We start from the raw sequence: 16,915 nt of genomic DNA on the forward strand, positions 1-16,915 counted from the left end.
TTTTCTTGTGTTTATCTTGTCCTTAGCAAGTAGTGTTGACCTTTAAGTTTTTACTTTACTGTCAAAGTATGTTGAAAGCTTTAAAAGTGAAGCTATCACCTTGGGGATTTGTAAGGATGACTGACACTTACCGCTTCGCCTTAGACGCAGTGGCACTGAGTGTGTGCAGCAGCGTTGTACCTCAGGGGAAGCTGTTTGATTTTTTTTTCACTTCCGCTTCACTGGAGATGGATTGAATTTTCTCTTCAGAGGAGAGTTTTGGTTGCATTAGATTTTAATCAAGTCACTTGTTCGCAGTCCCTCAAAGCCTACAAGACTGAGATGAGTAGATGGGCCTGGGGTGAATGTGCTACATGATTTGTCAAACCGTAAAACTTCAAGATCTCTGAGATGCCACATGGTGCAGTTGATGATACTAAAAGTGTTCAGTGGTTACAATATTATATAAGCTTCCCTCTCTAACACTGGGATTAAGAGTGAGAATACTTGGGAAGCATTTAGTCATAAGATACATTGTGAATTCAAAATAAGGTAAATATGGCTTTGCATAAGATAGTACCGCTGCTTCTCTGCCGCTGGAGAGAGCGTTGGCCAGTCAGACTCTAACGGACAGTAGTTTGCTGTTGAGTTTTGGGGTTTCTTTTTTTAGTGATACCTCACATTGAAGTTTTGGGGTAATGGGGAAACAAGCTATCACAGAGTTTTTCTGTATATATTTTCTTTCCATATAAAGTTTCGGCAACTTTGCCTAGTTTTGATTATATCTCCATTAAGGCCACACGTGTTGCACTGTTCAGACCCCGCGGCAGCCCAGGACCTAGGCATTTTCAGGGGCTCTGCTTGGGTGCAACAGTCTGCAAGATTGCTGGAGCGCGGTACAGATCTGCAGAGATGATACCTTCCCTTATATTATTTCGTATCGCCAGAGGAAGATACAGTTTCAGGTGTTCATTGAAATTTGCTGGCTGAGAAGGTCAGCTGAGTTATTTTGAAGTTTATGTGCCTTTGATGCACAAAACTATCGATTTGAATCGATAACCGCTGTAAGTGGCAGCCGGCGGAGGGCGATAGGTACAGGGTTTGGCCTCTGTGATTCCTCCGGTGAAGAGGCTGGTGGAGGACAGACTTCTCTGTATAACAAAGCATCCTGTAGCTAACAGAGCAATGCGAAGTATTGATCATGCCACTAGTTGATAAAGTTGTTTTATTTAGAGTATACGGTATTACTGTGTTCACAGGTTGTTGGGTTTTTGTTTAAAAAAATCCAGTATTTGTGTGTGAAAACAAAATAGCGTGATATATTTTTGTCTGGTGACCATTTTTAGCTAGGCAAGATGATTAGAATGGCTATAATAAATCCTTGTCGTATACAGAATCTAGTTTGATAAATTATAAGTGATAAGCATTTGCATATTTCATACTGTTTTATATGTATTAATACTGCTTGCATTTGGGATGCCTGAGGCATTTGAAGATAATGTCCTGCCGTAATACCTTAATCCTGTGGGCTAATAAATTGAGACATTATGTTTTTAGATATGGCTTTTAGTAGGTCTGTTGAGGAGTTGAGGATGTTTGAAGCATATTCTATGACTCACCCAGGTCTTTACACATACATTATTTAGTCTTAAATCTCACAGATGTTGTTACTGCTTTTGAAGTGAGGACAAAAAAGTTAAATGCTGCACTATTTAATGCTACTTCCATTTAAGGATTTTCAGATGTAAAAGAAAAATGGGTTTTCATGTCTTTTACTTTCCCGCGCTTGCAAACTTTTATGATTACTTGGCATTCATCAGGAGGAAAGTAGATGGCAAGTATATTCTGGGAGAAGTCTAGCTATTGCTATTTCAGGTGGAAGAGAGACTCTAACTGGACGCATGAGATTTTTAAGAAGGTAGATTTGTTTAAAACCATTTTTATGTCTTTGAGGGGGGATGGAAGAGGGGAATGAGAGGACCCACCTGGGGTTTTTTGTTTGTCTTTGGGAGGTCAGTAATTATTAGATGTTAAACACAAACTGTGTGTTTCAAAGTATGCTGGATAATATGGGCAACAGTCTTTATTTTCATGTCTATTTTTCCTCTCCTAAAGCTGGAGAAACAAGTCAGTGGAATGCTAGAAAACACCTATATATTTTCTGATTTTTATAGATGCAGGAGAGTGCTGGGGGTGAGCATACGCATACGCATGTGTACGTATACTGATATGCTTCCAAGCTCAGTTGCCTTTTTTTCTATCAGCAGTCATCGGTTTGCTCTTTCGTTAACTTTGGCTGTCACAACACAGCTAAGTGCTGATGTAAAGAAAAATGCAGGTTTAATTGAGTGCTCTGTTTAAGTGCTCACAACGGTGCCATTGTAGTCACCAGCTTCTGTCCTCCACCGCCGGGTGATCTGCTTCGCGGCCCCACAGGTTACGAACTGCAGGTCGGTTTTAATCTACTAGAGAAAGCAGGGGACAGTTGAAGTTGTCTGTGAAGTGGTGGCTTGTCAGAGAGCAAGCCTGGCTTGTTAACCGTTAGCAACGGGTTGCGTTGTTGTTGTTGTCTGTTTGTAAAAAGCAAAATATAGTACTGTAATTGGTTAAACAAAATGCTCCCTCTGAAAAGCTTGAATCTTTGCCAGATGAACTAAACTCAGTCACAGTCATTTTGTTGATTTACAGTGCACAAAATACAAAATATCGTGCTGTAGTTTAGCCCATTTAGCTTTTGGAATTCATATTGTGATACTGGCACTGATAAATAGGTTTATCGTATTCTGATTGTTGAAGGTAAATGCCCCAAATGTACGTTCTCTGGTGCTGTTTGGTTTGCTATAAACTCTCTAGGATTAAGTTTGGTTGGAGATGAAATGATTCCCAATGAGTGTCTGCTGGTCCATCTGTTTATTTTTACCGAAGCAAAGTTTGTTGAATTGTTTTAATCAGTAGTTTAGTCAGTTAGTTTTTATCCTTTGTTGCTTAAACTCTTTCTCCTTAAAAGCTCTTCACAAGTAAACACACTTCAGAAGTGTAATGTTGTACAATTATTTAGCTAATTATTTCATCTAAAACAATTATTTTATCTAAAATATACTCAAATTTCGTTTCAGATTTAATTACAACCAAGATGGTAAGCACAGCTGCCAAACAAGGAGAAGCTTTATATTTTAGAACTGAAGGAATTCAATTTAAAGGATAAAATGTTGCTTTAATTTTATTGTCCAAGCATTGGTGTGTTTTTTTGGTTTTTTTTTGTAGAAACTACTAGGTCATAATAGATTGCCATTTGTATACCTTTCTTACTGTTAAATACAACCATGTTTTTGTTAAATTTGAATAAATGTTGTTCAGCCTGGCATGTTGCTAAAAAGGGATGTTGCAGGCTTCTGTATTTAATTGCAGGTTATCTTGGGGTTTAAAAACAAAACCTCTCCTAGTCTTCTGAGCTTCATGTTATAAGCTGGCTGCTAAAACGGCGGTTTTATACCACAATTACCATGGACTATATATACTTACTTTACGCATCACTTGAATCCTGAATAAGTCTGGGTTTCTTCAGATGAAGTGCTCTTACCACAGCTAACCTTTATTTCCTGTGATTTATCAACACTTCAGAAATCTGATTTAATAAATACCTCTTGAACAACAGCTTGTTTTGCTAACTTTAATTGGGGGGAAAAAAATCCCAAATACATTTGAATTGTAGTATAAACCTCAACATATTTTTCCAAGTCATAAAAAGAAAATTTTCTTCATGGCATTTATTTTTTTTGTTTGTATTTCTCAGTTGATGTTCCATAGTGAAAGATGTTGGACTAATTAAGCATTAAAAGAAGGAGCGGTTAGCAGGTATAATGTTGTTAGACTTCAGTTAATGTGCCTGTGACCGTGACCTCCCAGATAGATCAAAGACTAATCTCTCTGACAGCTACAAGATGGCAGAGCTTGCCACGGGGCGGCTGCTGCTGCTTGCTGAAGCTATTTGTCCGTAAAGCATGCCTGATAGCTAAGAGGATATTTTTAAGGATGAACAGGTAAAAGTAAAAGGCTGCCTTTTGACATTTTAACTAATCCCTTCTAGCCTGTGGTTTACTGCACATTTAGGATATTTGCTAGCAGGAGAGACTGGCTTTTTCACATATGCAGCATGTCATTTTGAATTGGGCGTTGATTTGATGCTTGATAATGTAAGAGTTATACAATGAAATAGATTCTGATTGCATTAAAATGACATGCCCTGGCCTTTTACCTTTAGTAGACTTATAATGAAAACTGAACTCTCAGCAATGTAGTTGTCATCTCATGCTGAGGCATGATTGTTAGAGTGAGAAAGCATAATGTTTGTTTTCTGCTATACCATTTTTTTAAATTAAGATAGAAAAGCTACATTACGCATTTAAGCCAAGAGAATACTGCTTTTTCCTAATTTCAAAAATAGGAAAGACACTGTTAATGTGCTGTGCAAGCAGTATATATTTGCATAATGCTATGGTGTATTAGGGGACTGTGGAACCAATGTGCTCTATTCACAGGATAATACAGCTCAGCATAGGTGATCTGGCAGTTTTACTTCAGTGATTTTTATGCACGTAATTACAAATATCATAATTTTATCGGTGTAAGACACATGACTAGTTATTCTAATACATTCTTTGAACAGTCTGTTATAGGAGTAAGAAACTGTGGTAAAGATAAGTTTGTTAAAATTGGCCAAAATCTTGCTGATAACAGAATTTCTTCTCAAGAGGAAATTGTTAGAAAACTTACCAGGACTAGAAGACAAATGCAAAATATTTACAGGAATATATTGTGATAGGTTGTGTTTTAAAGACTTTAATAAAATCTTCCAACTTTATACCTCATTTTAAATACCTTTAGTTAAAGGTATTAGGTAGTTAAAAACCTTTAGTTTCTCTAAGTTGTATTTACATTTGTGGAAATGCACAGATATGTGTTAGTTCCTTTTTAAAAAATGGTATTAATGCTCGTGAGCTGTTCAGAAGAAATCAGCTTCTGTTTTGAAACTTGCAGAGAAAACCTCATGTGCCAATCAATAAATTCTGAGTGACTGGAACAAATATTAAATCTGTGAAATCAAACTGAATTTACTTTCTGGCTGTAAAGATTGAATTTATAAATTTGACAGGCTATTTAAAGGGCATAAGTACATAAAATAAAATTTCTTATCCGAATTCAACTTGAAAGTTACCTGTCAGAAGAGGTTAGAAGTCTGCTGTTTTCTCTCCTGAAGCGTGTCCTTTCAGTTGTCAGTTTAGAAAGGTTAATACTGTACAAAAGAGCAATGGAAAGACCCTTTCTGGTGTAGCTTTATGTTTGTTTGTTTTGAAAAAAAAATTCAATCCCCCATCCCCAATTATAATCAATTCTGATGATACATATTAGAACTATGTATAATGTCCAAATAAGAAGCTCATGCTCAAATTCAGATCAGGCATTTTATGGGTAGTTATCCATTTGATTAGAAAGGGGAGGCAGGATTTCTTTTGCAGCTGATATCAGATCTGCCTTTGGAGTGGCCAGAAAACAGCTTTTTGAAGAGAGGAGCAGGCTTTCCTCCTTGCTCTAGCCCATGGGTTGCCAACCCTGGTCGCCACCTTTGCTTGGCAGCGTGCTAGACTGTTGCTTCAGCAGCCTACAAGTTGATTTTTTAAAATTGCTGTGAATTCAGTTTGTTACACCCATGGTTTTTATTCTCTTTTTTTACCCCTGTTCTGGCTAATATTTTGAAAGCATTCCCTCCTCCAGTATGCTCAGCCCCAAAATACTGCATCTTACTGCATGTCAAAAGACAGTGACAAGGAAGAGCTCTGCAAGTAAATAATACTGCTTCGATCATAAACACCCTGCAAAATACACCGTAAGTCCAGAGAGCTTGTTGTAGCTTAGTCCATTTCTTTGGCCACTCCGGTTTTGTGTCAAAGTCAGATTTCTGGAAGTGTTGCAGCTACGGAGGTTCTTTTTCTGCACTTCTGCCACATGTGGAAAGATCGAGTCTATATATAAAACCACAGTGTCTATCTGCCTCCTATCAACTGTGAGTAATATGAATGTTTCTTCCAGGTATTAGTGTTCACCCTGATGAGCCTGTTGGAATTGCTTCGTTAGGGGTCAGAACACCACGTTGCCGATCGTGATAGCGCCGTTGTGTAACGAGGCAGGAGCCCTTCCAACACTCGCCTCCTGGTTCACGTTTGCAATATGGCTCCTTGCAACCCATATTCAGGGGAGTTTTGTTTTGTCAGCTGCAGAAAAATAGGTTATGAAGCTACTCTCTTCTACAGATTATAGTATTTCCTTGCCAGCACAAAAGAAGAGGAGTTCACAACTTGGCACAAGAAGTCAGAGTGCTTTTTATACCTTATTCCCCTTACTTTGACCCATTTCTTTGCTACTCATGAACTTGAACCTTGCAGTTCAGGGGATCATTTTGGGGTAGATGTTTGCGACCTGCAGTAGAAATTGTTGGTCATTTTCTTGGTGGATGGGAAGGGATTTGGAAGGAAGTTTTTCTTCATAAAGGACAGTTGAAGAAGCACGGCTTTTTTCGTCTTCCCTTATACGGACTTGTCCCAACATTTAGTCAGTGAAATGTTTGTTTCCGGACCCCAGAAGGCCAGTCCAAACTAGAAATTGCAGTCGGGGCTGCTACCTTTTGGTACTTTGGGGAGGCAGTTCTGTCTCTTAAATACTTCCTTAGCTTCTGTAGAAGAAAGGGTTTTATATTTTCTTAACCCTCACTTGACGGAAGTATGGTCTGGACCCAGCAATAATCTGAGGCTCGGCCTTTGTGATAAAGGAAAGGATAAAGATCTACACTGTGTCATCTATTTCCAGATGAGCAAATAAAGCATCTAATTAGTCCGTTTCCTTGCATCTGTTCTTTTTGCCTGTGTGAACCAGAAAATCACAGTACTGGCCATATTAATGGTTATCCTTCTCTCACTAGCACAGAGATTGGGATAAGTGTGGTTGTTGTGTTATTAAGTGTAAATTATTTGAGCAAATTGCATGTTATGAATACCTTGAGAAGGGTGAAAGCTATAACTGGTTAGTATGTAAAATATAAAGTTGAAACACTGAAGCTTTTGAATTTTTTATAGTTAGAAAGCAGTAAAAGAATTGAGTTTTATATATTGTCATTCTTACTAAAGTACATCTAATTTCTATTTTCACCAATAGTATAGTTAAATGTTTATGTATGGCAGGTGTGATCTTTCCTTGAAAAAATAGTGTTGTGAAATTTATACAGAATGTTTTCAAATCCAGTTGCTTCATAGCAGATCTGTTGATAGACACACCATTTCTATTTCTGTTGCATTAGGTCCATTTAAACTGCCAGCGTGAGTCAACTGAATATTTTAACTTTGCAGCTTGGAACATTCTTTATGTTGTTTTTACTTGATGCCGTTCATTTATAATGGATAAATGGATGGTAGTACTTTTAATTTTGTTGGAGGTTTTGTAGTGTGCCTTCCATACCTCTCATGTTGCATCACACTGCCCTCTGATGAAATAAATAGTGGTAAGTCTATATGATAAACCCCATGTCTAAAATCTTATTGTTTTGCGTGTTTAAGAAGTGGTAATCCTCCCCATTATTTTCAGGGTTATTTTGTAAATCTGAGGTAGAAGGTTAGGTGAGATCTGTGCTGTAACTTTTTTTGTCTGTGCACTGGTATGAATTGGGCACGTGAAAACTTTAGCAAATACAGAGAAAGTTAACGTTGCTACTTCATAGCAAAATGCCTGGTGAGGATGCAGTTGGGCCAACAGAAAAGAACTTTGTCAGCTTATTTTGTGTTGCTCGGAGAACAGCGGCACTGTGCTGGCAGAAGAACTCCAGTCAGTCGCATTGAATCGGTCGTGGGGGTTTCGCATGATGCCGTGCTGTAGAGGCAGCGGCTCTGTGGCATAAAAATGGATGCAGTATTAAATATTTTTTAAAGGTTTTGGTGACTTATGGTTCTTATGTAGGTGACTAACTCCAGGTCTAAGCTCTGTTCTTTGTTTTAGTCTGGAGGTAGGGCTTAATTTAATCCTGACTAAGGCCATTTTCCTGAATTGATCAGCTGTAATATAATATGAACAAGTAGTGGTTCAATTGGGATAATCGTTTCTACTTATGATCTGGACAACACTTGGAAGAAGACTTTCTCTGGAAGTGATGTTGTTTTAACCTGTTGTTTTATCTAACAAACTCTTTTATTGTCTTTTCATATTTACTTATTTAATCAAGGTTTGCTTGGTTTTCCCCCTTTATATTTCCTTTGTAAAATTATTATTATAAACAATATTTTGTGATTTCTTTTTAGGTTGAATTAAAGAGGAAATACAATGACCAGCACAAAAATAAGAGAGGCCTTTTACCAGGGAGTCAGTGGTATGAAATCCAAGCTTATAGAGCTCTCAACCAGGCTCTGGGAAGGTGAGATAAACTGAACATAATTAAAAATATATGTATTTATAGAACGTCGTGTTTGCTGCACGTTGGTGATTAATTCCTCACTGTTAACACAAAGGGGATAAATCAGACAGAAAAATCATATTGCTGAAATGAGGTATTCAGCTGTTCTGCACTGGCAGCTATCTGGTTTTCAGTCTATTGTGCGTTTTAGTGTTCAGTGTTTTCATTTTACATTCAAAATCCACGTTAGCTGCAGGTTTTTTGACTGTTAGTCCAGATATACAGCTACAAAAGCGTTTGCAGAAAGAAGTGATGCCTCGACTGATAAATCGAATGAAAATTGTTGGGTCTTTTCAAATATATTAATTATACTCTTGGCATGCTCAGAACAGCAGTTGTTTGATGTTTAGCCTACAAGTATTTTTGAAGTGGAGAAATAGCTTTTTTTATTTTCCGAGCTTTTCAAAAGATCATTTTAATTATGTTCATTGATCACTTGCCAAATTTAGAAGTAGTGGGATGGCTTACTTTCTCAAGTGAAAAAAATCCTCAAAATTTTATTAACAGGATAGAATTAATTCATCCTCCTTCATCATAATTATAATATACATATATAGCTATATACTATCTAGCATCTATAGATAGATGCTATCATAGCTCTCTCTATATATATCAATATATATATATCAACAGAAGTGTACAGACACAGATTTATATAAAAAAAAGAGACCTCAGCTGGAAGACACGTGCAATTTGAATTAGACCTAATAAAAATGTGATGACATAAGTGAAGGTTAGAAAGGAACTTGAGAGAATATCTTTTAAGTAGTAAAATCTTATTGTTAAATCATGTTGTTACAGGTCTGATTTCTTAGTTTTGTCTTTTGAGAGTAAAAGCATTAGTTAAAATTTGTTATTTAAGAAAAAGAGCAGCAGTGGAATGCTAATAGTAAGAAACAAAACTGAAATTTTATCAGTGTGAAATAAGATTTAACTTAAATCCAGTTGTAGTGAAAGTTGTGAATTGTATAGTTAATCACTGGAATGAAGACATGCTAATCTGAACTCGGGGAGAAGAGAGACTTCCATTCTGACAGAGTCGGAAAAGGTTTACTCTTATAAACGAGAAAAATTTTGTGTATCATATTGTTAGACTAACTCTTACTAAACTGCTATTTCGAGAAGGTTGATGGTACATGATGACTGTGTTTATAGATACAGAACAGTTTATTAAGTTGTTTTGCCTCAGAATATAGCTTTTTCTGGCAACTACCGGCAGCAGTTGGTGCAGGCAGACGAGCTGCGTGCTGCAGCGATGCCGGCCGGGACAGGAGTGCGCGGGAGCGTGCGAGTCCTGAGTCTGGCACTTCTCTCTTAACTCAGTGCTGTTACAGTATATGAAGTAACATAAGTCCGTGAAATGAAAGAACAGCCTCGGGGAATATAACAGATGGTGTGTATGGCCAGGTGACAACGGTGCTATGAATTCCTTGCAATGCTGCTTTTTCTAAAAGTGTAGGATATGTCTCCAGTGGGCATAATTCATTTAAACTAGGAGTTAAAAGAACACTTATTAAAGCAATGGAAAAATGAAAAGTTGGAAATCTCTTTTTCTTAAAGTTGTCTTGGTAGCTTTTCTTACTGGGGAGATAATTCAAATATAAACAACGCGTTGGAGAGCCAGCCATATCGCTGTCATTTTAAGCCCTGAATCTGATACACTTGTGTTTTATGTACATTAAGTAAATACCTTTTTCCAAAGTTGTCCTCTTGGTGGGGATACAATGGGGATAATAATCCTAAACTATTACTTACAGATTCTTTTGCCATATTTCATTTACATTATTACTGTTCTTTGAGAATTTTTTTTCTGGATCGCAATATAGACATTCAAATATTATTAAAAATAATATTAATGTATATATAGTGACTATTGGATTATTACTGGAGGCCTCTAACAACTGAATTACGAATTGAACAGTACCACCTACAGCTTGTATCTGTAACATTACTTATTACATTATTAAAGAGAAAGTTAGGAATAATATTCTGTTTAAAAACAAAAAAGTGCATAGTTAGTTTAAAAAAAAAACTGCTTGCAGTTGCATCAGAATGCTTTCTCTTTTGTTTTACCCTCTTATATGTTTTCCTTCCAGTATTTTAAGTTGAAAACAGCGTGGAAAACAGATAACACATATGGCGTGATTTTCAGCTGAATATTTGTGGCATTTTTAATTCATCTGCTTCTACCATAGTCAATTTAGGAACTGAATGAAAACTAAATCTCTGTGCTAAACTCTTAGTGGAGTTTTTGCATCCGTAACAAACATTTTTGCTGCAAGCCAGTAGGAGAGCATTTCCCGTATAGTTTTGCATCTTCTAGCTGGCTGACCGTTTGCAACCCCGCTTCTCTTATCCCCACAGTTTTTGGTTATATGCACTCTAATTTTATGTATGCTCCTTTTTGTTGCTCACTTACAGGTGTATAAGACACAGGAATGATTGGGGTGCTCTTATTTTAGTTGATGACCGCTTTCGGAATAACCCTAATAAATACATAACTGGTAAGATGTAAAAATGTTTCTGGGAAAGTTTCTAACATTAACACATACTGAAAAATCAAGGCTACAAAAATAGGATTTTATTATTTTTTATTTATTTATTTACACACACACACACACACACACACACACCCCTATATATATTAGCTACTACATTTTTATTTCGATACTGGATAAGTCTCTGGTGGATGTAGTGTTTTGCCTGCCATTCTTTCTGCCCCTAGTGAGCTTTAGCGATCAGGGTTAATTTAGATAGGAACAGGTAAAGGCTGGGTCGTTTCTATTAATGGCATCACTAAATGTTTGCTTAGTATGCAACAAGTAGGTTCTGTTCATAGTTTTATGCAGGCTAGAAATGAATGCAGCTAAAATGAAAAAGGACACGCACAATATCTTAAAAAAAAATTGTTGAGGAGTGCGTTATGTGTCTTTGTCCCTGCCATGTTTGTGAGAGATGACGTAAAACGGATAATGTTGCTGGCTAGTCGGCAGGTGGAGCTCTGCTGCTGTAGTATAAGCCAAGCCATTTTCTGACATGTCTGTTTTCACTAAGAGTATATTTAAATTATCTAAGGAAGCGGAATTTATACATATTAGTAATACATATAATCTATATGTTCAAAATTTAGTAGGGGGGGTATTTTCTAAAAAAAACTTCATAGAAGAATCCATTTCCTTTCTGTTGGGGGTTTAAAAAAATCAGTTTTAAAAAAATATTTAAATGGATTTTAAAACCTCAGTTTTTAAAATAGAGAAAATTAATTTTTAATTCAATCATCAGTGTTCCAGTATTATCCAAACAGCTATTATGCTTAAGACTTCTTTAATCTGAGAATTTAAAAAAAGATTACTGCATAAAATAAGAGTGTATTGCATTATATTTTTGATATAAGGCTGTTGTGATTCTTTCTGAATATCTGAGTTACTGCTACTTAAGCTTTTACAACTTCATTTCATATTTATTTTATTTAAATTCTAATTTTTATCAGACCCTGTTGATATGGTGGTAAATTGCTACGCTCTATGTAAGTTAATTTTTAATAGCTCATGACAACAAGCGAAACGAACACCCTGGGTGTTAAAGGAGTGGAGTGACGTTTTGCAACGCAGCAGTTTAAACTTCAAAACAGTGTTAGTGAAAATGGTAAAGATGGCAATCAATTTTTTTCTTTTAATAAAAAAGAGCACTATTATTAGTACTATTCACTAAATCGTGTTCCCAGCCCTAGAAACAAAGACACACACAATTTTACTTTCATGAACAGCTTCTTGAAATCTATTTGAGTTTGTATGTACTAAACATATGTAGAAGTGTTGCAATAGGATACTGTTTACTAAACGTGAAGTACCTCATATAGATGATGTAGTTTTGTGGTAACACTCCTCTTTCCTAGGATTATCTAAATGGATTCGGCAACAAATCAAGCACCATGAAAATTTTGGTAGTGCACTTGAATCCTTGGATGCATTTGCTAGAAAAAACCAGAAAGGCATTGGTGGTTCATCACAGTGCAACAGTGAACTTCTCCATGTACCTTCAAGTTCAAAAGACCTGTCACCAGCTTCTTCACTGGAGGCTACTATTCATCTATCACCAGATGTTCCTGCTGAAAGTGAGGAGCAAAATTTGGTCCCAGAAATTAATATTTTTACAACCGTCACCTCAGTTAATCCTGCAACTTCAAGTCAACCAAGTACTATCATGGCAACAATGAAACAAAGTATGTTCATTTCATGTGAAAAAAAATTATTAACAATTCTAAATATGAAAAATGCATATTTTTTGAAAAAAAACTTTTTTAATGAAGTGCTATGATGCAAAATGATATTATTCACAAATGTATATAAACTGTGTTCAACAGTCTGTAAATTAATTGTCATTTCATCTGGTTGTCTTAAAACAATTTTGATAATGTTTATAGTAGAATCAGAAATGTTTAACTTGCATTGCTTTTGTCAGTGAAAAATATGAAGACAAAGTGTGTTTGAAACATGAATATTAGCATTATCACAACAAATAAGCTGAACTCATACAATAGATGATTGTTTAAATTTTATCTTACTTGATGGTATAAAGTCTAAACAAATGCTTTGGTCTAGCTACATCTGATGTTTGGAGATTGCAAGGGAGGCAGCATTTACATAATCTCTTCCTCTAATAGCTTTACTTAGTAAAGTAATTATCCATCCATTCCAAAATTTTAGGAAAACCATATCATTTCATTTCAGATAAGAAGATGTAAATAAAATAAGAACACAAAGAATGAAAAACACTGTTTTTTACGTCTGGTCATATGTATATGCTTTAACTTCACATGTGCCAGTTAATCTATTGATTTCATTAAGACAATTCATGCGCAAAGATAGTTGTAACATCTGGGCTTTTGTTTGTATTGGATCTTAATGAGTATTATAAAATAACTGTAAACCTAATAAAACAGTGGTAGTTTTGATGTGCTAAACATGTTGTAAATCAGCAGGGGGGAAGCATATACAATTAATTAATGTTTTGTGATTTTTCACAGGTGGCCAGAAAGTTGATGGAGAGGGTCATTCTCACCATGCAACACAAAGAGAAAAACATATGGACTCCACACCCAAAATGCTTGCCACTGAAACAGAGAGAGAAAAAAAGAACAGTTGGACTAATTCTGATTTTATGAAAGAGCGTTTCTGCTTTAAACCATTGACTTCAACACCTTTGTCTGTAGCTGAGAGCTGCACGTCCATAGCTAAAGGCAAACACAAGAAGAATGTGAATAAGGCTAGTGAACTTATTGATAGTGTAAATCAATGCCAGTCGTCATTCATTACAGAACATAAACCAAGTGTACCAGCATCATGTTTGGAAACAACTGATTTTTCACTTAAAAATACTGAGGCTACAGTTGCTGAAGAGGAGGACCTTGGTGAGCCACAGCTTCATGATGGTGAAGTTGAGCCCTGTAGTGAATTTCTTTCAAAAGGAGGGAAATCTGAACTTGTAAGGTTAAATGTATCTGCGGAAGCTGAGGATGAGGATGAGAGTATCTACTTTACACCAGAACTCTATGATGATGTAGAACCAGAGGAACAGAAGATCAGTCTGCCAGTTCCAGCCAGCAATACAGCTGAGAATTGGATTGAACATGGAAGAAGCGCAGTTGCTGAAGATTTTTTTGAAACCAACACCTCAAAAACACTAAGTGTTATTAAAGAAACAATTAATGATGATGACATAAACACAGGTTTACATGGAATAAGGCAAAATGATGAGAGTAAGAATAGTGCAGCTAATAATGTTGTAGACATGCCTAGTGGAATAGAAGCAGAGCAGATAGAATCTCAAGAAGTGGACACCAAAAATCGGAAAATCAGTCTTTCCAGATCACGAAATAAAGGTCTGTCATCTTTCCTATTGAGCAATACTAGCACATAGTGTCAGGTTTGATGAGGCATATAGGGAAAAACCTTTCTGACATAGCCTCACTAGTGAGCAGTCAGGAATTTCTAGTTCTCATTTAATATATGCGATCAGACTTGGTTTTTCATTTTATTTGTTTTGTTTTTCAGTATGCAAGTTATGCACCATGCAGTTTTCTGTAGATATAATTAAGATTATTCATCGTAAGTGTGCCACCAAAGGCCAAATATGATGTGTGGAAATTCTAACTGGAAGCCCATATAGCATTTTACTTGTAATTGTAGGGTGAGAAGAAGGTTGGTCTACTGCAGAGTGAATTAGTTTGCTGTTAAAGGCAATCAAACAACTGGATTTTTCTCAGAAAGCGAAAACACCCATTTAATCAAATTACAGTTATCTATATTTGTCAGGGCTTTTTTTTGTTAATTATGCAGAATAGCATCTTTGCAGATCAAGCAATATAATAGATTGAGTCTAGATTCTGAAACAGGCCAGTTGTGCTCTTCAGGACTTTGTTTCCCTCAAGTTCCTTTTGTCAAAATGAGCCTATCAAGTTGTGTAATGCTATTTGGGCACTTCGATATTTGATAATTAGAGTGTTCTTACTGAGTGTTCTTTGTTTTATATAAAAGTTGAAGTTTCTTTAAGACTTCCTTTTGAGAGGGTCTTGTTTTCTTTTGTAAGTAAATTTATACATAATGGACTTTAAACCTGCCTTGGTGTACTTTCTTGAAGTATTTTAAACTTTTTTTTTTGATTTATTGCGATCAAAGCATAAGCCAAGATTTTGCTGTAATAAAACGCGCTATGCCTGATTTTCAAGAAAAGACTGTTTATTTCCATCATATATTAGTATTAAGGTGCTGGATTTTTACAATCTAAGACTGGTTTATAGATATTTATATATTTTGAATGAGAGCTGAGATGACATTGTAAACTGGTCACTTTCCATATAAATTAGTCTAAATAACTCCCTGATGTCCACTTCTATGGAACTGTGAATGTGTTCATATCAATTTGATTTAAATTGTGTCCTTTCTTTGCACAATAAATACAGCTGTATAAAATTAGATACTGTGTTCGCAAGAATGGCAAGAATTCTATTGAATTTCTTTAACAAGCATTACCTTGCTTAGGCTCCTAAGACACTTGGTTAAATTCTTTTGTTTTATTGGTGCCGCGTAAGGATTTACGTTCCTTGGTTTAGGTTTCACAAAATCGTCTTCCTTGGGTGCTGACGGTTTTGCCATGGCTCTGCCTGTGCTTCTGGCTGACAGAACAGAAACAAGCTCTGATACTGGAAGCAAGTTCAACTTATGGCACATCTAAAAATAAACAGCCTTAATTTAGGTTTAAGTAAATGCTTGAGTATTGGGACTTTGTAGGCCGGGCAGGGGGTGTGTGTAACGGGCTGCAGGAGTAGAGCTGGCCCCCACGCCACGGCCACCGCGGAGGCAGCCTGCGGTGGGGGCAGCTTCGCTCCCACGAGTTCACCAGCTTGATTCTGACAGCTCTTGAAAAGATTGGTTTTCTTAAAAGCTACATTATTTTCTGTAGCAAATCATTTTTTGTGCTTATATCTGAATAGGTAGTAGAAATTGCTTAAGCTTAGCTTTGTGGCTTGTCTACTCATCTCATAGAACATGATCTCCGTCTTTCAGAAGCTTTGTGTGTCCTTCTTTAAATGCCTGACATTAAAAACAGATCTTCCTTTCCTTGTCAGGGGCAGATCGTTCCTTTCTTGAGTCAGTGTCTTGTCTTGTGTTGCATCTTACCTTGATTAGAAACTCTTTAAGACATGGGCCTTCTTCACATCAAATATTTTACATTAATTTACAATGTCTCTATTTTATATAAAATCATTCCTTAGACATTATTCTGTTTTATAATTATATGTATTGATATCTTACCATTCTCTGTATTAGATACTATATTTTTCTTGAAGAGTCTCCAACCACAAATTCACCAAACTCAAATCCTGACCATAGCTGAGCTGCTTGGGAATGCTGATGGATATTAATCCTTTGTAGTACTGCTGGTTTGGGGGTTCTTTTGGTGTAAAAGCTGTACATTCAATCTTCATTTGTCTTTTTATCTAACTGTATCTATGGTATATAACGTCAGTAATAAAAATATTTATTTCCTAGTTAATATATTTATGGTAATTCAGGATATTATATTAAATACCCAGCTGCCCAGGCTGCAAATGGAAGTGAAGCAAAATCAATATACCTTTTTCCATAGAATTTTCATTTGGAGTTTCTAAATCTATAGAAGCTAAATTATTAAAAATTGCTCTCTTAGTATGATATAATAACCAAATATGATCTCTAAAATAATCATCAAATCTTGAATTTATTAAAGGACTGAAAGTTCAGAGACAGTGCAGACGAAGAAAAGCTGCTGTTAGGGAAAGTGGCTACACTTGTGAAAGAAAGGTACCACCTAGATAGAATAAAGTTCTTTAAGTTGCTAGTTTGTTGTTTGTGATGGTACAAGAGAAGAGTTTAACATTTTTATTTAATCTTTCAAATGAAATAT

At 36.1% G+C, this 16,915-nt stretch overlaps 1 protein-coding gene across 1 annotated transcript in view; it reads left to right on the forward strand.

Moving 5' to 3' along the window:
* The window catches only part of BRIP1 (BRCA1 interacting helicase 1), a 78,143-nt gene extending 61,678 nt beyond the window's left edge, over positions 1-16,465 (forward strand). Inside the window, exons 17-20 of the mRNA XM_067309629.1 lie at positions 8,319-8,431; positions 10,892-10,974; positions 12,366-12,692; positions 13,497-16,465. Of these exons, the coding sequence (XP_067165730.1) occupies positions 8,319-8,431; positions 10,892-10,974; positions 12,366-12,692; positions 13,497-14,389 (1,416 nt within the window). The 3' untranslated portion in view covers positions 14,390-16,465. The remainder of the gene's footprint in view (positions 1-8,318; positions 8,432-10,891; positions 10,975-12,365; positions 12,693-13,496) is intronic.
* Positions 16,466-16,915: the final 450 nt, after the last annotated feature.

Source organism: Apteryx mantelli, chromosome 22, assembly GCF_036417845.1.
Source record: "Apteryx mantelli isolate bAptMan1 chromosome 22, bAptMan1.hap1, whole genome shotgun sequence".
Taxonomy (NCBI): domain Eukaryota; kingdom Metazoa; phylum Chordata; class Aves; order Apterygiformes; family Apterygidae; genus Apteryx; species Apteryx mantelli.